Source organism: Jaculus jaculus, chromosome 6, assembly GCF_020740685.1.
Source record: "Jaculus jaculus isolate mJacJac1 chromosome 6, mJacJac1.mat.Y.cur, whole genome shotgun sequence".
In the NCBI taxonomy this organism is placed as follows: domain Eukaryota; kingdom Metazoa; phylum Chordata; class Mammalia; order Rodentia; family Dipodidae; genus Jaculus; species Jaculus jaculus.
The window spans coordinates 89817661-89842140 of record NC_059107.1 but is presented as its reverse complement, the minus strand read 5'-3'; the positions used below and the strand labels follow the sequence as shown (position 1 = coordinate 89842140).

The 24480-nt window shown below is 39.1% G+C and overlaps 1 protein-coding gene across 5 annotated transcripts in view; it reads left to right on the top strand.

The window, feature by feature from the left end:
* The window catches only part of Rpap3 (RNA polymerase II associated protein 3), a 71756-nt gene that overhangs the window by 11575 nt on the left and 35701 nt on the right, over nt 1-24480 (top strand). For all 5 annotated transcript variants that reach the window (XM_045153196.1, XM_045153197.1, XM_045153199.1 and 2 more), the window contains exons 2-9: nt 1596-1751; nt 2787-2927; nt 10105-10227; nt 10920-11047; nt 17259-17380; nt 18471-18541; nt 21711-21836; nt 23941-24068. In XM_045153196.1, the coding sequence (XP_045009131.1) occupies nt 1602-1751; nt 2787-2927; nt 10105-10227; nt 10920-11047; nt 17259-17380; nt 18471-18541; nt 21711-21836; nt 23941-24068 (989 nt within the window). In that variant the 5' untranslated portion in view covers nt 1596-1601. The remainder of the gene's footprint in view (nt 1-1595; nt 1752-2786; nt 2928-10104; nt 10228-10919; nt 11048-17258; nt 17381-18470; nt 18542-21710; nt 21837-23940; nt 24069-24480) is intronic.

The following is a 24480-nucleotide window of genomic DNA, read 5'->3' as shown; positions in this document are numbered from 1 at the left end:
CATTTCTCCAGCCCCCTTCCCTTTTCTTTGGCTTTTCAAGGTAGGGTTTCACTGTAGCCTAGGCTGAAGTGGAATTCACTCTGTAGTCTCAGGATGGCCTTGAATGCACAGTGATCCTCCTACCTCTGCTAGGAATAAAGGCATGCACCACCATGCCCAGCTTCCAGCTCCTTTTAAAATATTTTTATTCATTTATTTGGCTCCTTATTGAAACCCATCCAAAGTTTCAGCACATCTGGGATTCTTTATTACCACCCTGCCTTCTGAATTTACACCTGTCTTGCGAATTGCATAGTGTTTGCATATGGTTCATCGTAGGCCATGCTTTGCCTCCCCACTGTCCACCCAGCAGTGCTTGGAAACAGTCTGGCTGTCACAGTTCAGGGGAGAGGGTAACACTGGCTCCTGGTATATAGAGTTTAGGGGTGTTGCCATCCATCCTGTGATGTACAACAAAGAATTATGTGGTGCAAAATACAGTCCTGGGCATGAGAGGCTGCTTACCAGACTTGGTTACTCAGTACTTCAGCGACTTTGTTCTTCCTTCTCCACTAGACAGCAACCCTTGCTTCGTTTGTGCATTCCTAAATTTTGCTTTGTGGTGTTATCTTTCACATAGTAAGTTCAAGTTATGTTGGGGAATAAAGGAGTGAAGAGAGCTTCTAGGCTGTACTCTTAAACTCTAGCAGTGAGTGGCCAGTCTGCCATGACTTGCCAGTTTTGTTGTTTTTTCTCTTCTTGTGATTCGAGAATGACAGTAGATTCACTTAGATCCTGCTATGCTGATACTGTGTTAGCATCACTTTAGGCTTTCTTCAAGTTTAGTATCTCTTCTGTCCACAAAACTTGGGCGTTTATAAATTAGCTTTTAAATCTGTTAAGGTTTGGAAAAATAAACCAAACATAAATAGTCCCTGATTTGATGGTTTGACTTAGGATTTTTTCAGCTTTATGATGGTGAGAAAGCAGTATGTATCTAATAGAAACTACTTTGAATTTTGGTTATTTTTTGGGCTGTGATAAACACCCTGCTGGGCAGTGACAGTAAGCCACAGCCCCCACCTGCCAGCACTTTCTTAAGAGTCAACAGTTGATACTCAGTGTACTGAGATGCTAAGTTATGTTTGCTAGGCTAGGTATGCTAAATGCTTCTCTTTTTCTTTGTGGTAGGGTCTTATCCCAGGCTGGCCTTGACCCTACTGCCTCAGTTTTCTGAGAGTTAGGCTCACAGTAGTGTGCCATCCCTTTTTTAAATGCAGTTTTTACTGTCTTCAACTTATGATAGGTTTGTGGGGGTGCAACTACTTTGTAAAATAAGAAGCATTTGCCATTCTATTTAATTCTTTAAAAACTGTTATTTATTTATTTATTTGCATGTATGTGCATGTCCATGTGCATGTCAGGGCCTCTTGCTACTTCAAGCATGAATTCTAGATACATGCACCACTTTTTGCATCTGGTTTTGCATGGGTATTGGGGAATTGAACCTGGACTGGTAGGGTTTGTAAGCAAGCACCTTTATAACTGCTGAGCACCCCCCCCCCCAAGCCCCTTACTTAACTCTTATCAGGGGTTGATTATTGAAAACTTTGCAGGGCACCATGACTTCAAGTAAAGCAATTGAATTACAACTACAAGTCAAGCAAAATGCAGAAGAGTTACAGGACTTCATGAGGGACTTAGAAAACTGGGAGAAAGACATTAAACAAAAGGATATGGAACTAAGAAGACAAAGTGGTGTCCCTGAGGAGGTAAATGAAGAATTCCTAAGTTAGTGTGCAGCGAAACTCAATTTAAAATCAGTCATCTTAGAAAATGTCTTATGAAAAAAAAAAAGTGCAGCTGGGCACGATGGTCACACCTTCATTCCTAACACTTGGAGGCAAGGGGCTGCAGAGTTCAAGGTCATCCTTGTCTATATAGCAGTTCAAAGCCAGCCTGGCATACTTGAGACTCTGACAACAAACAGAAACACAAAGTACTGAAATTGAAGCGATTTGTTTCACTATTAACATTTTTAGGAATTGTGCCATTTTCCATGTCTTTATAATAATTGTGTTAGCTATAGTAAGATATCTTTTTTTTTTTAATGTATTTTGAGAAAGAGAAAATGGGCATACAGGGCCTTCAGCTGCTGCAACCAAACTCCAGATGCATGCGCCACCTTGTGTATCTAGTTTATATGGGTTCTGGGAAATCAAACCTGGGTCCTTTGGCTTTCCTTAACTGCTAAGCCAACTCTCCAGCCCATAGTAAGGTATCTTAAAATCATAGTGAGTAGTTACTGAAACGATGACCATGTGATAATACTTAAAGATGAGTAATGCTGTAAAATGTGTAGGGAGGATGCACGTACATACATGAAAGTAATAGTCATGCTTATGTATCATATATAAGTATATTGGCTTAAAAATGTAGGTAGTTCTTGTTGAGTGAAATGTTTTCTTAAGCCTGTGTGTTTAAAATATGCTAGGAGTGGATGTTGTATATAGCAGTGTGTAGGCATGACAGGTTGCCTTTGAACCATAGCTCATTCATTCTGCTGAGGCTGAAGGCCAAATGGTTTTTGAAGTTTGAGTTTAGGATTGTAAACTAAAGATATAACTAGGATTTCTGTGGCTAAACATCAAAGACTGAATTAAACTTTAAAGTACTATTATAAATGTAACATTTGAACATTACATGGAAAATATTTCTTACTTGAAAATACCATTTAGTGAAAATTTCAAACATTATTAGTTACATACAAAGCAAAAGAATGCTCAAAACTTTTCTTTCCTGCGTAGAATTTACCTCCTGTTCGAAATGGAAATTTTAGGAAAAAGAAGAAAGGCAAAGCAAAAGTGTCTTCCAGAAAAACCAAAGAGGAGAACACTAAAAACAGGATAAAATCTTACGATTATGAGGCTTGGGCAAAACTTGATGTGGTAAGTTAATCCAGTTATGGTTTTTTTTTTGTTTTTGTTTTTGCTTTTCGAGGTAGGATCTTTGTAGGCCAGGCTGACCTGGAATTCATGTAGTCTCAGGGTGGCCTGGAACTCACGGTGATCCTCCTGTCTCTGCTTCTCTCTGCCTCAAGTGCTGGAATTAAAGGTGTGTGCCACTATGCCTGATTTAGTTACGTGTTTCTTAATATTTGTGTGCTTGGGGTTCCGAGGTGTGTGGGATTGAGTTCTCTGCTTTATTAATTTATCTATGTATTTATTTATTTGAGGCGGGGGAGAGGGAGAGAGAATGGGTGTGCCAGAGCCTCCAGCTACTACAGACAAATTCAAGGTGTGTGTGCCGCCTTGTGCATCTGCCTTACGTGGGTCCTGGGGAATTGAACCTGGTTCCTGTGGCTTGCAGGCAAGCCCCCTTAACCACTAAGCCATCTCTCCAGCCCATCTGCTTTTCTTTTTAGATAAATAATTTTTGAATAAAATTTTATTGGATTTAGCTAATAGTCACAGAATAAGTGAAAAATAATAGTATTCTTATGTCCTGTGTTTCCCACTACCAGTCTTTGGAGATGGGGGGGGCTCTATTTTTTTTTTTTCTTTTCTTTTTGGTTTTCTGAAGTAGGGTTTTGCTGTAGCCCAGGCTGACCTGGAATTCACTATGTAGTCTCAGGCTGGCTTTGAACTCATAGTGATCCTCCTACTTCTGCCTCCCAAGTTCTGGGACTAAAGGTGTGCATCACCATGCCTGGCCTGAGTTGGGGGTCTTAATATGTAGTCCAAGCTGGCCTTGAACTTGTGGTCCTCCTGCCTGAGCCTCCCTAAGTACTGGCATTACAGGTGTGTGCCACCATGTTAGTTAAAATTAGGTTAATCTTAATCCCAGGAAGGAGGACTTTGCTATTCTAGAACTGAGCCATTGTGTGGTGTGTGCTTTCTGTCTTCCACACATGGTGCTCATTAGAGAATCACCACCACTGCTGTGTCTCAGAACCCTCCTCAGAACTCCAGGGAGCTACTCATAGGTTAGTCTGTGAAAAGGGACCCTATTGGTTCACTTTATTCTGGACTCATAATTTTTTAAATTTTATTTATTTGCAAGCAAAGAGAGAGTGCTAGGTAGCTCCAGGGCCTCCAGCCACTACAAACAAACTCCAGACATATATATGTGGATACTGGGTAATCAAACCTAAGTGGGTAGATTTTTTACAGGCAAGTGCCTTAACTGCTGAGCCATATCTCCAGCCCCTGGACTCATAAATTTTTTTTTGTTTGTTTGTTTGTTTTAGAGGCAGGGTCTCACTCTAGTTCAGGCTGACCTGGAATTAACTATGTAGTCTCAGGATGGCCTGTGATCCTCCTGCCTCTGCCTCCCGAGTGCTGAGATTAAGGCGTGCTCCACCACGCCTGGCTGGACTCATAATTTTTTTTTTTTTTTTCGAGGTAGGGTCTCACTCTGGTCCAGGCTGACCTGGAATTAACTATGTAGTCTCAGGATGGCCTTGAACTCATGGCGATCCTCCTACCTCTGCCTCCCGAGTGCTGGGATTAAAGGCGTGTGCCACCACGCCCAGCAGGACTCATAATTTTTAATAGTTTTATTTATTTATTTATTTGACAGAGAAAGAGGGAGAGAGAGAGAATGGGCACACCAGGGCCTCCAGCCACTGTGAGTGAACTCCAGATGTGTGTGCCCCCTTGTTTATGTGACTAATGTGGGTCCTGGGGAATCAAACCTGGGTCCTTTGACTTTGCAGGCAAATGCCTTAACCGTTAAGCCATCCCTCCAACCTGGATTCGTAATGTTTAAAATGATTTGGTTGGAGGTGTGTGTGGAGGGTATCATGGAGAAATGTGATAACTAAACTTGGAATATACATTCCTTTTTTTTAAAAAGTATTATGTGGGGCTGGGAAGATTGCTCATTGGTTAAAGGCACTTGTTGGCAAAGCCTGGTGGCCTAGGTTCAAATCCCAGGCTACCCATTAAAGCTGGACACAAAAAATGATACTGGTGTACGGGGTGGTGCATGTCTTTAGTCCTAGCACTTGAGAGGCTGAGGTAGGTGGGGGAAAAAAGTGGCAGTGGTGCAAGCGTCTGGTGTTTATTTTATTTTATTACTTTGGTTTTTTGAGGTAGGTCTCTCTTTAGTCCAGGCTGACCTGGAATTTATTATGTAGTCTCAGGGTGGCCTCGAACTCTCAGCGATCCTCTTACCTCTGCCTCCCGAATGCTGGGATTAAAGGTATACACCACCATGGTCGGCTGTGATGTTTGTTTATAGTGGCAAGAGGCCTTGACCTGCTCATACACACATCATTATCCACACACACATGCAAGAAAAAAAGTACTACATAAAAACCAGTTATGGTGGGCTAGAGAGATGGCTTAGCAGTTAAGCGCTTGCCTGTGAAGCCTAAGGACCCGGGTTTGAGGCTTGGTTCCCCAGGTCCCACGTTAGCCAGATGCACAAGGGGGCGCACGCGTCTGGAGTTCGTTAGCAGCGGCTGGAAGCCCTGGCGCACCCATTCTCTCTCTCTCCCTCTATCTGTCTTTCTCTCTGTGTCTGTCGCTCTCAAACAAATAAATAAAAAATTAAAAAAAACAAACAAACAAAAAAAACCAGTTATGGTGGTACATGCCTGAAATCTCAGCACTCAAGAAGCTGAAGCAGGAGGATTGCTAAGAGTTTTAGGCCAACTTGGGCTACATAGCAAGTGTTGTAAGATTTGATTCAAATTAAAAAGTTGAGGAGATAATATGTTCTAGGGCATATTAATAAAAAATACATGATCCCATCATCTAAAATAACTTTCCAGTATTGTTGAAGTTATATGCGTATTCCATCTCCCATTTTTGTGCCTCGTATTGCCAAAGGCAGTGATTCTCAATTTTTAGATTTGATTATGTTTTTTTGCTTAACAGTATTTTCTTTTTTTTTTTTTCTTTTTTGAGGTAGGGTCTCAGTCTAGCCCAGGCTGACCTGGAATTCACTATGGAGTCTCAGGGTGGCCTCGAACTATTGGCAATCCTCCTACCTCTGCCTCCTGAGTGCTAGGATTAAAGTTGTGTGCGCCACCACGCCTGGTGCTTAACAGTATTCTTGTGTCCTTTTTTTTTTGTTTTGTTTAATGTTTTTGAAACAGTCTCATAACCCAGGTTGCCCTTGAACTCACTACATAGTAAAGGATGACTTTGACTCCTGATCCTTCTGCCTCTACCTCTTGAGTGTGGAGATTATAGATGTACACCTTCACATATTTCTATGCAGTGCTGGGTATTGAACCCAGGATTTGATGCATGTGAGGCAAGTACTCTTATCAACTGAGCTATATCCCTAGGCCCTTGTTTAACACTTTCTCTATAATTGTATATAAAGTCACTAAATGTTAAGTGTATAGGTTTATGAATTTTCACTTCTGTATACACATGTGAACCCCCAACTCAGTCCACTTAGAGCATCTCCATCATCCCAGTATCTCTGTTAACCTAATTGATAAGCTAAAAGCAACAACTCTTCTGAACTTACATCTCAGAGATTAGTATTGCATGTTAAGATTTTATATAGATTTAGTATACAATTTGCATTCTTGTATTTGGCTTCTTTTGCTAGCATTCCCTCATGTGATCCATATCAGTATGGAGTACTAGTATTTTGTATGCAGTATGTGAGAAGCAGTATTATGTTCTTCTTCATTGCTGACTGTATTTCATAAGTCTGTGTCCATACTCCAGTTTCTATGCAGTTGGGTTTCCCATGTGGAGTTATTTTGAATAAAATGGCTACGAACATTCTGTCATTGTAATAATTTTTTTTTTTTTTTTTTTTTTGAGGCAGGGTCTTTCTCTAGCCCAAGATGACCTGGAATTCACTATGTAGTCTCAAATTGGCCTTGAACTCACAGTGATACTCCTATTTCAACTTCCTGAGTACTGGGATTAAAAGGCTGTGCCACCATGCATGGCTTTATTTATTTTTTTAAAATATTTTCTAGTTTTTTAGAATTTATTTTTATTTTTTATTTATTTATGAGAGAGAAAAAAAATGGGTGTGCCAGGGCATACAGCCACTGCAAATGAACTCCAGATGCATGCACCACCATGTGCATCCGGCTTATGTGGGCTCTGTGGAGTTGACTCTGGGTCCTTGGGCTTTGCAGGCAAGTGCCTCAAATGCTGAGCCATTTCTCTAGCCCTATAATTTTTTTTCTTTTCATTTTTTCTTGTGTGTGTGTAGGTGCTCTCCTACAGTTGGAAAGGAACATCTGGTGTTCTCCATTACCACTCTGCTCCCCTGCAAGACTGGGGTTACATGTGCCCAGCTTTTTACATGGGATCTGGAGATTCAAACTCTGGCTGTCTCACGTCCCCTCAGGCCCTCATGATTATACAGGAAACATGCTTAACCAGTGAGCCATTTCTCCAGCCCTACTGTGAGCATTCTCACCCAAGTCTTAGTCTTACCTAAGAACATTTTCTGGCTCCTACTGCATTCGCCATTTAGCTTCAAGTGATACTTTTGAACAGCTTTCCAAATAAGTTGTTTTATTTTTGTTATTGAAACCAAAGTTAATTGACTTGAGAAAGCTGGCACTTTTTTTTGCTTTAAAAAATTGTGTGTGTGTGTGTGCATTTGTATGTTTGTGTGTGATGATGGGTTTGCTGTGCACTCATATGATGACTTGCTATTGTTCCAGTATAAGAAGTATACTTGAATTTACTGTTATTAAAAACGATACTTTCTGGGCTGGAGAGATGTCTTACAGGTTAAGGCACTTGCCTGCAAAGCCCCAGGTTTTGATTCCTTAGAACCCACGTAAACCAATTACACATAGTGGCACATGCATCTGTAGTTCATTTGAAGTGGCTAGAGGCCCTGGCATGCCCAATCTCTGTCTCTGTCTCTCTCGCTAATAATAAAAATTAAAAAATGATACTTTCCTGAACAAACAACTTATTCTTGTAATATATAGACTGCCTTCACTTTACCCCTTACCATGAGCCTGTGTCTTTTCATGTCAGTATGTTACAATTTCCATTCCTAAAAGGCATCAGCTCAGATATCTGTATTGTAGAGTTGTTTCTTGCCATCATTTACTTTTTTTTAAAATTTTTATTAGCATTTTCCATGATTATAAAACAATATCCCATGTTAATTCCCTCCCTCCCCCCACACTTTCCCCTTTGAAATTCCATTCTCCATCATATTACCTCCCCATCACAATCATTGTACTTACATATATACAATATCAACCTATTAAGTACCCTCCTCCCTTCCTTTCTCTCCCCTTTATCATTTACTTTTTTAAAAAAGTATTTTATTTGTATTTATTACAGTCAGAGAGGAAGAGGGTGATAATGGGCATGCCAGGGCTTCTAGCCACTGCAAATGAACTCCAGACACATGCACCACCATGTGCATCTGGCTTATGTGGGACCTGGAGAATTGAACCTGGATCCTTAGGCTTCACAAGCATGTGCTTTAATCACTAAGCCATCTCTCCAGCCCTCATTTACTCTTTCAGCATGTGTTGAGTAAGCTTCTGCTGTGTATAGATGATGCCATTACAATTGTACTGCACTGTTTACAGTTACCATGTTAGTGTATCTCTATCTATCTATGTGTGTATATATATATATATGTATATATATATATATATGTATGTATGTATGTATGTATGTATGTGTATATACACACACACACACACACACATATGTATATATAAAATGATAAACTTGTGTATGGTTGAGCTTTAGTGAACTTGAATACCTAGGGACTTAAGGTATTGTGCTATTGTTTAGGATGACCATATGCTACTTACCCTCATTTGATCATTACACATTTTATACTTGTATTGAATATCACATTTATCCTGTAAATATGCACAGCTATTATGTCAATGAAAAAGAAATACTTAAAAAATATCCTACTAGAAATCATACTGTAAGCATATACAATAAAATATCATCTTGAAAAATCCTGATGGAGTCTGAAATTACTAGGAAGAGTATGCATTTATTTCTTCTTTGGTAGAGTCAGTTATGTTTTGGAGACATTGTGAGATAGTATAATAGAATTCTGTGGAGGAGGTGGACAGCCTGGGTTTAGATTCCGATTGAGTCACTAGTTAAGTGAGTGGGCTGACTAAGTTGAGTGTGTTGGTTCCAGGTAAAGAAAATGCTTAGTCATTCCTACCTTCAGAGGTTGTTAGGGTCAGGTATCAGTGGTGTGCTATAAACAGTTTTTGTTACTGTCTTAAAAATAGAAGAAAAAATGTTCTAAACAAGGCAAAAATAAACTAGCTGGCTATCGTGTCACATGACTTTAATCTCAGTACTTGGGATGCTGACATAGGATTGCCATGGATTCAAGAGCAGCTTGGGTTGAAGTAAGACCCTGCTTAAAAAAAAGACCCCCCCCAAAAAAAAAACAAAAGCAAAACTCTGTTGTTGGGTGCTAATTATAGTAGTATATAAACTTTGGAAACTTTTCTTTTGTCATGCTATAATGCCTCAATGCTGTTAGTGTATGGTTTATAGATTCTGTTGACTTAGCTTACTTTATACATTTAGAGTCAGATTCAGCATCTTTATTTTTATTCTATTCTATTTTATTTTTTTGGTCTTTTGAAGCAGAGTTTCACACTGAATCTACGCCAGGCTAGCTTCAAAGTCATGGCAATACTACTTTTGAGTATGGGGGACTACAGGTATAAGCCCCCCTGTCTGGCCAAAATCAGATTATTTTTTTTTAAAGATTTTTTTAAAAAAATTTTATTTGAGAGCAACAGACATAGAGAGAAAGAGGCAGATAGAGAGAGAGAGAATGGGTGTGCCAGGGCTTCCAGCCACTGCGAATGAACTCTAGATGCGTGCGCCCCCTTGTGCATCTGGCTAATGTGGGTCTTGGGGAATCAAGCCTTGAACCGGGGTCTTTAGGCTTCACAAGCAAGGGCTTAACCGCTAAGCCATTTCTCCAGCCCCCAAATCAAATTATTTAAGTAGCTTAGATCTTGGGTTTCTAAAAAGGGGCACCTCTTTTTCTCTGGCTGTAATCTTGACAGTGTTATTTGGATTTCTTTTATAGGTCCTTAGAGTGTGACAATTTAAGTTCTGCTTAGTGTAATTGTTAGGTAATGATGAGCATGGTTCTATTTGATTTCAGGACAGTATCCTTGATGAACTTGATAAAGAAGATAGTACTCATGACTCTGTTTCTCAGGAATCTGAGTCAGAAGAAGATGGCATTCGTGTAGACTCCCAGAAGGCTCTGGCTCTAAAAGAAAAGGTACTTTAGGTTAGCCTTAGCTTCCCTCAGGAGGAAAGTTGTATAGAAAATCATGTGCGTTCTGAACTTTCCTCAGTATAGTTTTGGGGATGTTCAAACCTGAAGCTGTTCCTGGCTATATCCATGTTGGGAGGCTGTTTGCATAGTGGCCAGAAGTACATACTTCAGATTCAGATTACCTGGTTCTAATCATGACAAGTCTTCTCACTGCCTTTATCTTTTCTTAGCTATAAAATGAGAGGAGTATAAATATGTGTATATCATATATTTTATCTCAGTGGTTGATATATTAAATGAATTATATATAAAGTACTTGGACTACTTCAGATTGCACCATAATTTTCAGTAGCATACAAGTCACTTGCAATCAACTTGTAATTGATGGCATAAATCTGTATTTTACTTGATCATATCAAAGGCCATCTCTTGTTACTTTTTGTGATATTTACTCATCTCTTTAAGAGAGACGTCATTTCAATAACACCAGTAATACTGGTTTACAGAAAGGTACATCTCTTTCCAGACTGAATTCATCTTGATGCCTTTTCTTTTGTTGCATTTATCCAGGAAAGTATACTAGGTATTTTACTCATTTTTCTGCCCAAGCTCTTGGATTGTACCATGTGATGACTGTACAGTGCCTTTCAGCATCTGTAAAAGGGTTGTTTTGCTTCATTCTCTTTTTATTTCAGGGAAATAAATACTTCAAACAAGGGAAATATGATGAAGCAATTGAGTGCTACACAAAAGGCATGGATGCTGATCCCTACAATCCTGTGTTGCCAACAAACAGAGCATCAGCTTACTTTAGATTGAAAAAGTGAGGAAAAAGTGAGAATGTGTGTGGGTGGCTTCTGTGTGTCTGGAGATTAACTTTTCAGAAACTTTTGTAATAGACTATGTGGGAAAAATTGTAAATATAATACATTCTTTTGCTCTGTAAAATTCTTATAGCTTATTCATTGTATTTATTTAACCCATTGTAAACATGTGGGTCTGAAACTATATTTTCATAGCTTGCTATCCTAGGTTGTTCTCTAAAAGTCGAGTCATGATGCTCTTTACTTAAAAAGGAAGAAAAAATTAGTTGAGTAAATGTTGTTAGAAATTAATTTCTCTACATTCTTTGTAAAATAACTACTTAGCCACATAGTCTGCAGAACTTTCATTATGGTAAACTTAAAATATGCTCCAACATTTGTTTATGTCATGCTGACTCTGAGTATGTAGTGGAGAGTGGGAAACATGCAGGTAGTTGACCTATCATAATTTTATTTTTATTTATTTATTTATACTGGTTTTTAGAGGTAGGATCTTGCTCTAGCCTAGGCTAACCTGGAATTCACTGTGTAGTCTCAGGCTGGCCATGAGCTCATGGCAATCCATCTACCTTTGCCTCCCAAATGCTGGGATTAAAGGAATGTGCCACCATATCCAGAAACCTATCATAATTTTTAAAGACATACTAAGAAGGAAAATATTCTTACTGTCTTAATTATTGGGAAATAGAAAGATTGGTGAATGAGTTTTTCTTTTTAAATTACATATTTTTTAGGTCTTGAAATATGTTAGTATCATAAATTAAGGGATTACATTATGTAATATTTGGTATCTATAATATATACCATATTTATTTTTTGTTTTTTATTTTTATTTATTTATTTGAGATCCAGAGAGAGAAAGAGGTGGTGGGGGAGGGTGTGCCAGGGCCTTTAGCCACTGCAAACAAACTCCAGATGCATGCGCCTCTTGTGCGTCTGGCTAATGTGGGTCCTGGGGAGTTGAGCCTTGAACCGGAGTCCTTAGGCTTCACAAGCAAGTGCTTAACCACTAAGCCATCTCTCCAGCCCTATATCATATTTTTAAGTTATGAAGAATAATTTAAAATAAACCTACTTTTTACTGGCCTGGTGGCACAGGCTTATAATCGCAACTACTCATGAGGCTGAGCCAGGAGGATCCCGAGTTCAAAGCCTGTCTGGGCTACAGAGTGAATTCAAACCCAGCATGGGCAACTTAGTGAAACTGATCTCAAAATAGAAAATAAAGGGCTAGAGGGATGGCTTAGTGGTGAAGGTACTTGCCTGTGAAGCCTAAGGACCCAGGTTCTATTCTCCAGGTCCCACGTTAGCCAGATGCACAAGGTGGCCCATACATCTGGAGTTCCTTTGCAGTGGCGGGAGGCCCTGGCACACCCATTCTCACTCTCTCAATCTCTCTCCCTCTCTCTGTCTCAAATAAATAAATGAAATAGATAAATAAAAAAATGTAAAAAGAAAAGAAAAGAAAAAGGCTGGAGATACAGCTCATTGGTGGTATGAACATTTTGTATTAGTGCTAGGTAATAAAGTATGCAAATGTGTGGCTATGGAGGGATACCTGATGGTCATAGCCCTTAGATACGTTTCATTTTCATTTGCATTGTACAGTGCCTGTGCAGTATTCCTATCAACATGAGTCATGAGTATAAAATGTATTACATTGTGTTCTTTAAAAATTTTTGTTTGAGCCGGGCATGGTGGCGCATGCCTTTAATCCCAGCACTTGGGAGGCAGAGGTAGGAGGATTGTCGTGAGTTCGAGGCCACCCTGAGATTCCATAGCTAATTCCAGGTCAGCCTGGGCTAGTGTGAGACCCTACCTCGAAAAACCAAAAATAATTTGTTTATTTATTTGAGACAGAGAGAGAGAGAGAGGGAGAGAAAAGGGCACCTCCAGGCCTCTAGCCACTGAAAACAAACTCTAGACACATTTGCTACCATGTCCGTCTGGCTTATATGGGTTCTGGGAAATCAAACCTGGGTCCTTAGGCTTTGCAGGCCAGTGCCTTAACTGCTAAGCCATCTCTCTAGCCGTTCTCCCCCTCTTTTTGGAGACAGGCTGTGGCTTTCAACTTGCCATATAGCTAGGATGACCTTAAACTTCTGGTCCTCCTGCCTCCACTTCCAGAGTATTGGGATTACTCATCTGGTTTACGCAACGCTAGAGCTTGTGCATCTAGACAAGCATTCTTCCAGTGAGCACCAGCCCCTCCATTGTGTCATAATTTGTACTTGTTTTAAGGTTGACCCTGGGGCCTCATAGATGCTAAGCAGGTGCTATACTGAGCTGTATTTTTTAAATTATGAACAAAGTGGAACCTCTTTTTTATATGCTTGTTCATCACCTCTCCATAAAATGCCCATTTAAAAAAATATTTTGTTTTTATTTATTGGACAGAGGGAGGGAGGGAGGGAGAGAGAGAGAGAGAGGGAGAGAATGGGCACGCCAGGGCCTCTAGCCCCTGCCAATTAACTCCAGACACATGTGCCCCCTTTGTGCAGCTTAACGTGGGTCCTGGGGAATTGAATCTGGGTCCTCTGGCTTTACAGGCAAGCTCCTTAACTACTAAACCATCCCTTCAGTCCGAAATGCCCTTTTATTTTGTTTATTTATTTATTTTCTCAATTTTTATTAATATTTTCCATGATTATAAAAAGTATCCCATGGTAATACTTTTTTTTGGTTTTTCTAGGTAGGGTCTGACTCTAGCTCAAACTAACCTGGAATTCACTATGTAGCCTCAGGGTGGCCTCAAACTCACAGCAATCCTCCTACCTCTGCCTCCTGAGTGCTGGGATTTGGCTCGAAATGCCCATTTTTATATGTTGGCCATTTTTCTGTTAGACTGGCTTTCTGTTGATTTTTTTAAAAAGTTATTTATATTTGTATTTTTTGCACATGCTAGAGTCTCTTGCTACTGCAAACAAATGCCCATTTAGCTTTATGTAGGTGACTGGGGAATTGAACCTGGGTCAGCAGACTTAGTAAGAAAGTACCTTTAACCACTGAGCTATCTCACCAGCCCTAGATTTTTTTAAAGTTCTTTATTCTGGAAACCAATTCTTTGATACTATGTATAGTAAGTATCTCTCCATCCCTGTTTGGAATTCCATAAAACAAAACAAAACAAAAAAACCAGAAGTCTTGTCTTTTAAATTGGCATTATTTTCATTGCTAAATTTGGATAATAACTGCACTTCATAAAATAGAGTATTTTATTTTATCTTATTTTTTTCATTTTTTTATTGACAATTTCCATAATTGTAAACAATATCCCATAGTAATTCCCTGCCTCCCTCCACTTTCCCCTTGGAAACTCCACTCTCTCCATCATATACCCTCCCCGTCTCAATCAGTCTCTTTTTTTATTTTGATGTCATGATCTTTTCTTCCTATTATGCTGGTCTTGTGTAGGTAGTGTAAGGCACTGTGAGGTCATGGATATCCAGGTCATTTTGTGTCTGGAGAAGCACATTGTAAGGAGTACTACTCTTCCTTTGGCTCTTACATTTTTTCCTTTGGCTCTTACATTTTTTCTGCCACCTCTTCCACAATGGACCCTGAGCCATGGAAGGTGTGATAGAGATATTTCAGGGCTGAGCACTCCTCTGTCACTTCTTTCCAGCACCATAATGCAATTTGAGTCATCCCAAGGTCACTGCCATCTGAAAAGAGAAGGTTCTCTACCAAAAGTGAGAATAACATTAATATATCGGTATGAACATTAAGAGAAGTGCTTACTGGGCAGTTTGATGAGTATAGTATATACATTTAGTCAGACAGCAGCAGATGTTATACCCCTAGGGCTCATGACTACCCTGTTTTAAGTTTTCAGTATCAGGGATGTATTACCTCCCATGGAGTGAGCCTTCAGTCCAATTAGAGGGCAGTTGGTTTCCACCATGACAGATGTGCTACTATAGCACTCATTGGTTCATTTGGCCTGGCTGGCCAAATATAAGGCTTGCAGTGTTCACTGTTGTGTATCTTCACTGTTGATTTCTTTCTCTCCCATTGAACTGCATGTAGCTTGGCTTTTTTCTAGCTTTCTGTCAGCTGGTCTACATGGAGGAAGTTTTCAGCTCAGCTCCAGCAGGGTTTCTCCGTGACCTTGCAGCCCAAGTATGTGGAGTCTTCATCAATAGGGTCTTACCATCTATTCCTGGTGGTATACCAAGGGCCTCGGCAATGGCCCCTTAATGTTTTGGGGGCATCAGGGACTCCCCTGGCCAACAACTCACTGGAAGGTATCCCATCCCTGGTACTGAAAATTTTCTAGTAAAAAGCTATGGCTCCTGTGTGTTCCATTGTCCAAATAAAATAGGTTACCATATGACTTATTTATATCCAAAATAGAGTATTTTTAATAGAAATTTTAAACTTTGATATATCTTAATGTATTAATATTTTAAAGATTAGCACTTTAAAAATATTTTTTAAAAGTGTGTAGTTTGAGCTCTTGGTCTTTTGCATTTTCTAAAATTTTTAAGCTTTATTTTTCACATTCATTTTATATGCTTGAGGGTGACTTCTGATTTCACACTTGTCAATGTGGGTATTACAATCCTTCCAACTTAATGGAGTAGCCATGTTTCCCCCATGGATGTACAGTATTACTGTTGTATGTCACATTTGCATGGATCACTTTCTCATCTCTGTTTTTGACATTTATTCCATACTTTCATTGTTAGCATTTTAACTGTATATCTTGATTTTTGGTGAAGAGCATGTTCATTCTCTGATTCTTTGTTTTGTTTTAAAATATTTAAATATTTTTATTTATTTTTGAGCAGAAAAAGGGGGGGGGAGAGGCCTTCTGCCACTGCACACGAATTCCATATGTGTCCGCATGCATGAGTCACTTTGTCCATCTGGGTTTACTTGGGCACTGGGGAATCGAACCTGGGTCATTAGACTTTGCAGGCAAGACTTAACCACCGAGCACTCCATGATTCTAGCCTTCTTCCTCATTCTTTATGAATGTATTCTTGGACTTTGCTCAGTATTACACAGTGTATAATCATCTCAGCATCCTGTTAAGAATTTTGATTAGAATTATAGATGTTAGAAATAATTATAGTATTCATTGTACTTATAGGTCAGTGTGAAATTTCTCCACCTTAATATCTCTCAAGAAAATCTTACAATTTTCTACATCTGGGTCTTGTATGTCTTTGTTAGTATTTGTGTGTGTGTGTGTGTGTGTGTGTGTGTGTGGTTTTTCGAGGGAGGGTCTCACTGTAGCCCAGGCTGACCTGGAATTCACTTTGTAGTCTCAGGGTTGCCCCAGTCTCACAGTGATCCTCCTACCTCTGCCTCCTGAGTGCTGGGATTAAAGGCACGTGCCACCACACCTGGCTCCTTCTTATTTCTTACATTAAAGGGAATGTTAGCTGGGTGTGGTGGTGCATGACTTTAATTCCAGTGCTTGGGAGGTAGAGGTAGGAGGATTGCCGTGAGTTCAAGGCCACCCTGAGACTACATAGTGCATTCCAGGTCAGCCTGAGCTAGGGGTAAGACCCTACCTCGAAAAGAAAAGGGGGAAAAAAAGGAATGCTCTTTGAGCTTTACCATTAAGAGCTATTGCTGGCTGGGGCCTGGGTAAAGTGCTTGCTGCACAAGCATGAGGACCTGAGTTTGGATTCCCTAGCACGCATGTAACATGTTGGGCATGGCAGTATACATATCGAATCCCAGTGCAAGGAAAGTGAAAACATATCCCTAGGGCTTGCTGGCAAGCTAGTCTAACCCAATGGATGAGATCTAAGTTCATTGAGAGATCTTGTCTCAAAAACTAAGGTTGCCAGGTGTGGTGGTGTATGCCTTTAGTCCCAGCATTCCTGAGTCAGAGGTAGAAGGATCTTTGTAAATTCAAGGCTAGCCTGAGACTATATAAGTGAATTCCAGGTCAGCCTGGGCTAAAGTAAGACCAGTCTCTTCCTTGAAAAACCAAAAATCTAAGGTGGAGAGTGACGGGAGCAGGTTTGGAGGTGTAGCTTAGTAGTAGAACACTTTCCTGGTATGTACAAGGCCCTGGGTTTGATTCCCAGACTTGGAATGGGGGAAAAAACTTTTCTAGTTAGCTTCATTAAAGTAGGAAATACACCTTTAATTGGGAAGTAAATCCTTTCTTAGGAATTTTTGAAACAGATTTTGAAGTTTATTGAATACATGATATTTATTACTTTCACGTATTTTTTTCAACTGCAGGTTTGCTGTTGCTGAGTCTGATTGTAATTTAGCAGTCGCCTTAAATAGAAATTATACAAAGGCTTACACCCGACGAGGTGCTGCTCGGCTTGCTTTGCAAAAGTTAGAGGATGCCAAAAAAGGTACTAACCTTCTGAGTAAATCATTATCTAAACATTTATTAATAGCTTAACACACAATATACAAAGAACACTGACAAGGTATTCTGAGATGGTTCAGTGGTTAATGATGCTTGCTTACAAAGCCTACCAACTTCGTCATTTCCTCAGCCACCCATGTAAAGCTGAATGGGCATTAGTTTGCAGCAGCAATAGACCCTAGCATGTACATACATACATACATACACACACACATTACAAATAAATAAATAAAAGTTAAATACTCAAAATGTACAATAAATAACTATCTTCAGAGAGATTCCATAAAGTATTTGAATAAAGCTTTTTTTTTTCAGTATAAAAAATAACTTATTTTGGGAAAAGAGGCATTATTTGCCAACAGTTATACTTTGTTTCAAAGTCTTACTTTATCATATACTATCCCACCAAGTATGACTAGTATCTTCTCTGATTTTCTGTTTCTCATTTGTAAAATAAAGATGAATTAATCTTGGTTGCTGTGAGTCATGAGGTAGCATGTGTAAAGCTCAGCATGTTTTAATCATAGATAATTTTTGTATATTCTACCCCTTGTTCTTTAGAAATAGAATTGGGTAGTATAAGCTGTGAAGTATAAATAAAGCTGGTAGGTTTCTACTGCTTGGTTTAATGATGTTCATCTTATATAACAGATAAACCTTCTAGGGCTTGTGGACAATGGTTTCTTAAAAGGTTTGTCTGCATTGGGAAAGAATGAAGAAAGCCCAGTAGCTTAATAGTTGCTGTTCTTCATATTCCCTTTGGATAACTGCTTATTTACTTATTTACTTACTTACAAATGACTACTGATATGTATAGGTTTAAAAATACCTCCCTTTTCAAATATTCTTTTTTCTTTTTCAAATTTATTTTTATTTACTTGAGAGAGAAAGAATGAGAATGGGCATACAGGGCCTCCAACCACTGCAAACAAAGTCCAGAAGCATGTACCTCCATATGCATCTGACTTTACGTGGGTACTGGGGAATTGAACCTGCGTTCTTAGGCTTCACAGGCAAGCATCTTAACCATTAAGCCAGCCCTGAAATATTTTTTTATCTTCTGTTTTACTTAGATTATGAAAAAGTATTAGAACTGGAACCAAATAACTTTGAAGCAATAAATGAACTCAAGAAAATTGATCAGGTAAGCAGTAACTAGTAACTATGTAGGTGCTTTAGTCACGTAGGGTCTCATATAGCCCAGGCTGGCCTTGAGCTCTCAGCGTAGCCAAGGATGAACTTTAGCTCCTTATCTTCCTGCCTCTTCCTAAGAATTATACACATGTGCCATCCACACTTGCTAGTTATGACCTTTTTTATTTTTTCGGTTTTCTGAGGTAGAATCTTACCCAAGCTCAGGCTGACCTGGAATTCACTGTGTAGTCTCAGGGTGGCCTTGAACTCATGGTGAGCCTCCTATCTCTGTCTCCCAGGTGCTGGGATTAAAGGCGTGCGCCACATCAGGCAATTATGACCATTTTATGAAGCACTTTGAAGCATTTTGTATAAATTCTATAGCTCTCTATTTCAGGGTTTTAATATGTACTCCAGTCTGGCTTCAAACTCACCATGATCCATCTGCCTCAATTTCCTGAATGCTGATTAACAGGTGTGTGCCACCAGACCTAACATTTCTTTTTTTCGTAAGTCTTAAAAAAAATTTTTTTTGTTTAGTATTTATGTATTTGAAAGCAGGAGAGAGAGAGAGAGAGAGAGAGAGAGAGAGAGGGGGATTGGGCACATAAGGGCCTCCAGCCACTGCAAATGAACTCCAGATGCATGTGCCACCTTGTGCATCTGGCTTATGTGGGTACTAGAGAAATCGAGCCTCGAACTGGGGTCCTTAGGCTTCACAGGCAAGTGCTTAACCACTAAGCCATCTCTCCAGCCCCTTTTAACTCTTTTTAAATATATTTGAGAGAGAGGCAGATAGCGAGAAAGAGAGAGAATGGGCGCAGTAGGGCCTTCAGCCACTGCAGATGAACTCCAGACACATGCACCATTGGCTTTGCAGGCAAGCACCTTAACTGCTAAGCCATCCCTCAAACCATGTGTACATTTCTTCTTTTAATTTTTTAAATTTTTTAAATTTTTTTTTTATTTTGTGAGGTTGAGTCTCACTCTAGCCCAGGCTGACCTGGAATTCACTATGGAGTCTCAGGGTGGCCTTGAACTCACGGTGATCTCCTACCTCTACCTCCTGAGTACTGGGATTAAAGGCGTGTGCCACCATGCCCAACTTGTACATTTCTTAATATAGAAATTTTGTAATTTTATTTTATTTATCTTTAAATATTTCATTTATTTGACAGAGAAAGGTAGAGAGAGAAAGAGAATGAGAGACAGAATGGGCACGCCAGGGCCTCTAATCACTGTATATGATTTCCAAGGTGCATGTGCCACCTTGTGCATCTGACTTATGTGGGTTTTGGGGAATTAAACCTGGGTCCTTTGGCTTTACAGACAAATACCTTAACCACTAAGTCATCCCTCCACCCCTGTAATTTATTTTTATTTTAATTGAGATCTTGTCATTTTATTTCTGTGTACTATTGAGTTTTACCAACTAAATTTGTAAAGTAAAAGTAATATAGGGAAATCTAAAGAGCCCTAATTGGACATCATTTTATGTTTTATTATTTATTTGTTTATTTTTTGAGGTAGGATCTCCTTCTAGCTCAGGCTGACCTGGAATTCACTATGCAGTCTCAAGGTGGGCTTGAACTCATAGTAATCCTCCCACTTCTGCTCCTAAGTGCTGTGATTAAAGGTGTGTGCCACCATGTCAGGCTTGGTCATCATTTTAAGTGTTGACAGAGATCTTTAGAACTACTGATACTTTTTTCTAAATGGCAATTTAAGAAAAAAAATAATTATTTGAGAGAGAGAGACAGAGAGAAGAGATATATAGAGGGAATGGGCACACCAGGGCTTCTAGTCACTGTAAATGAATTCCAGCTACATGTGCCACCTTGTACATCTTGACTTCCATGGGTACTGGAAAGTTGAACCTGGATCCTTAGGCTTCACAGGCAGGTGCCTTAACCTCTAAGCCATCTTACCAGCCCCAATTATTTTTTCATGACTGTTTGTGTGCTAAATCTTTGCACGTTTATTTCTGTACTTTATTGGTTACTCTAACTTTGCAGTTTGTGTGTTAGCAAAAATAATACTAGCCGGGCATGGTGGCAGAGGTAGGAGAATTGCCATGATTTCAAGGCCACCTGAGATTACATACTAAATTCTAGGTCAGCGAGGGCTAGATCGAAACCCTACCTTGAAAAAACAAAACAAACAAACAAACAAAATTAACTTGTTAACAATGAGAGAATAACTGTTCCTGGTGGCTCATTGTGTTAATCCTAGCACTGAGGAGATAGAGGACACGAGAGCCCAAATTTGGGGTCACCTTGTGCTATGTAGTGAATTTAAAGCCATTGTGGGCTAGCCCATATCTTAAAAAAAATTTATTTTACCTAGATATAAAATTAGTGGTGTGATAGTATTGAACAGTTGGATACTCCTTTCATTTTGTCTTTGACACATTGAGAACATGACAGTGATGTGTCTGGCTTTAGTTGGGTGCGGGAGAATCAAATTCAGGCCATCAGAATTTGTAAGAAAGCACCTTTAATTGATGAGCATTCCAACCCAATCTGCTTTTAAATATTACTATTACTTACATAAAACTTGTTGGTAAATATATAAACTTTATTATAATTGTGAGCTGTATATATTAACTTGGGTATTGTTTCAGGTCAAATAATTCCATTTGGGAAATTTGGTGATGTGATTTCAATGTAATTATTATTATTATTATTATTATTTTTGGTTTTTCGAGGTAGGGTCTCACTCTAGCTCAGGCTGACCTGGAATTCACTATGTAGTCTCAGGGTGGCCTCAAACTCTTGGCGATCCTCCTGCCTCTGCCTCCCAAGTGCTGGGATTAAAGGCAAACACCACCACACCTGGCCAATATAATTACTTTTATGGTTGTAAACAGCTACTAGAAATAGTGCCTAGCCTATATAAAAACTTAGCAAAAATTTGCTGATTAAGTAAATGAAGAATGCTTTTACTTGATAGTGCTTATTTTAATTAGAATATAAAACACTAAATTAGTTTCACTTATATGCACATAAGTGTGCTTTTTACTATACTAATTACAAATAATGAAGTAGAGTAGAACAAATGTTACTTCAGTTTTTTGAGTGTGGTAAAAGTATGAATATATTGTAGTATTTCACATTTTAAAGCCAAGTGTGGATGCGTCTAGTATTTCTTGTATTTTAGCCGCATGCTTTGTCTTCTAGGCTTTAACATCCAAAGAGAACTCTTATCCAAAGGAAGCCTCTACACTGATTGAACCAACTGAAGGAAGCAGAAAACAAATTGAAGAACAGCAGAATAAGCAGAAGGCCATTGCAGAGAAAGATCTGGTAATTCAAGAGATTTTGTCTGACGTGTTATGTTTCACTGAGTGTTTACTGTTTGTTCTTTATCAGTTACGTTTCTGTAACTGTAATCATTTTTACGTTTCTCCTGTAATATTAAAATTCTTTGTGAGCAGGAAGTGGAAATTAAATACATACCTCTAAGCCTGCTAATTCAAAATTTGAATTATTGATGACTTATGCACAAAACAGTTACAGAAACATTTAAGTTTAGGAAACAAATTACATACTTACATATAGACAATTACAAATTTAACTGGCTAAGTTACAGTTCATTTTTATAATGTGCTTAATTCACATAAGACCACTTCTGACTGAAATTTTTTATAAGTCCTCAGTTGAGAAGATGTAATGTTTTTAAAGCTTTTCATGGTCCACAGAGGATTCCTAGTAAGTGGTATGAAATCATTAATTGTGATGTTATTTAAATGATTATCAATAAATGTTACATTTTAGTACAGTTTTATTCTTTACTGAGTCCATGTTACTAAAGTGGACCATATAATTCCAGTACTGTGTTCTTTTACCAAATTGAGTTTAGAGCTGGGTGGGGTGGTACACATCTCTAACGCAGCACTTGGGAGGTGGAGGCACAAGAATATGGCATTCAAGGCCATCCTCAGATGTACAGTGAATTTGAGCCCAACCTGAGCCTTATGAGACCCTTTCTTCAAAAAACACCCCTTCCCCCAAGAAATCAACTTTGAAATTCTTTTGTATAGTTTCTTTTCTTTTTCTATGTGTGTGTGTGTGTGTGTGTGTGTGGTTTCTGCATGGAATGGTGTGCCCATCTGCTCACCTGTGGCTAGAGGTGCTCATTTTTGGTGGCTGAAGCCAAACAGTGGGTGTAATGTCCTATAGCTCTTTTGCCCAATTTTGGTTTTTATTTTATTTTTATGTTTTATTATTTGAGAGAGAAAGAGAGAGAGACAGACAGACAGACATAGAGAATATGTGTGTATGAGTGCCAGGGCCTCTTGCCACTGTGAACAAACTCCAGATACATGCATCATTTTGTGCATCTGCCACTGGGGAATCAAACTCAGGTGGACAGGCTTTGCAAGCTCCTTTGACTGCTGAGCCATCTCTTCAGCTCCCTTTTTTTTTTTGGTTTTTCAAGGTAGGGTCTCACTCTAGCCCAGGCTGACCTGGAATTCACTATGGAGTCTCAGGGTGACCTCAAACTCACGGGGATCCTCCTACCTCTGCCTGGGCTGGGATTAAAGGCGTGCGCCACCGCGCCCAGCTCCCATCTTGTTTTGAACTGGAGTCTCTTTATTGATTCCAGAGCTTGCTGGACTCGGATGGTTCTCGAGTTTTGAGCCACAGCTCCCCTGTGGGACTGGAGATATAAGTGTATGTATGTGGCCATGCTCAGCTCTTTATGTGGGGGATCTGTAACACAAATGCTGGCAGTCTCAAGTCCTCATGCTTGTCTAGGAAGTACACTTAATTAAGGAGCTATCTCTCTAGTCCTCTTTTTTCTTAACCCCTTTTTCTTCTCTTTTCTTTCAGAGTTAGGGATCAAAACCAGGGTCTTACTTATGCTAGGCAGTTCTACCACTAAACCACATCCCTAGGCCAAGTTTTTCTTTTTTTTTTTATTTTTCGAGGTAGAGTCTCACTCTGGCCCAGGCTGACCTGGAATTAACTATGTAGTCTCAGGGTGTCCTTGAATTTACAATGATCCTCCTACCTCTGCCTCCCAAGTGCTGGGATTAAAGGCCACCACACCTAGCTCCTTGGCCAATTTTTGATCAGTTTCTAATATAACAGAAGACTTAGTGTAACTATTAAGCATTTATTAACATGTGTTTTTCAATTTAAGCTTGTATAAAAATTTAGTAAAATAATGAATGATAAGTAATATAAAAATACACATTTTTAAACTTTTTAGTGCTGAAAAGGAGAATAGCACACTTAAAAAAATCCATACTAATAAATACTAAAGCATGTTTCATGAACCAGATTTTCAGTAATTAAAATATAATACATTTATTGATTTAGCATTTACATTTGGCATATTTCTTAAGATTTTAATTTAGTTAATTTTTCTGCATATGTTTTTTTTTAATATCCAAAATAATAGGGGAATGGATTTTTCAAAGAGGGAAAGTATGAAAGAGCAATTGAATGCTATACTCGAGGGATAGCAGCAGATGGCACTAATGCCCTCCTTCCAGCTAACAGAGCAATGGCCTATCTGAAGATTCAGAAGTAAGTATTGGGTATATTTTAATGCTTTTGGGGTGAAGATTTATCATAAGTTGGCATATTAGTTATCCAGTGGTGAAATTTAATTATTATTATTATTTTTTTTTGGTGGTAGTACTGGAGATGCATGCTAGGCAGGAGTTCTACTGCTTAGCTATACTCCAGCTAATTGATTTGTTCTTAAGCTTTAAATGAAATTTAAATTAGTGGGAAAAAATTAAAATAGGGAATATGTGTACATGTGGCATAGTATGTAACCTGTAAATATATATATATATTTATATACACACACACACACACACACACATTGTTGTTGTTGTTTGTTTCGGTGTTTCAAGGTAGGTTCTCACTCTAGCCCAGGCTGACCTGGAATTCACTATGGAGTCTCAGGATGGCCTTGAACTCATGGCAATCC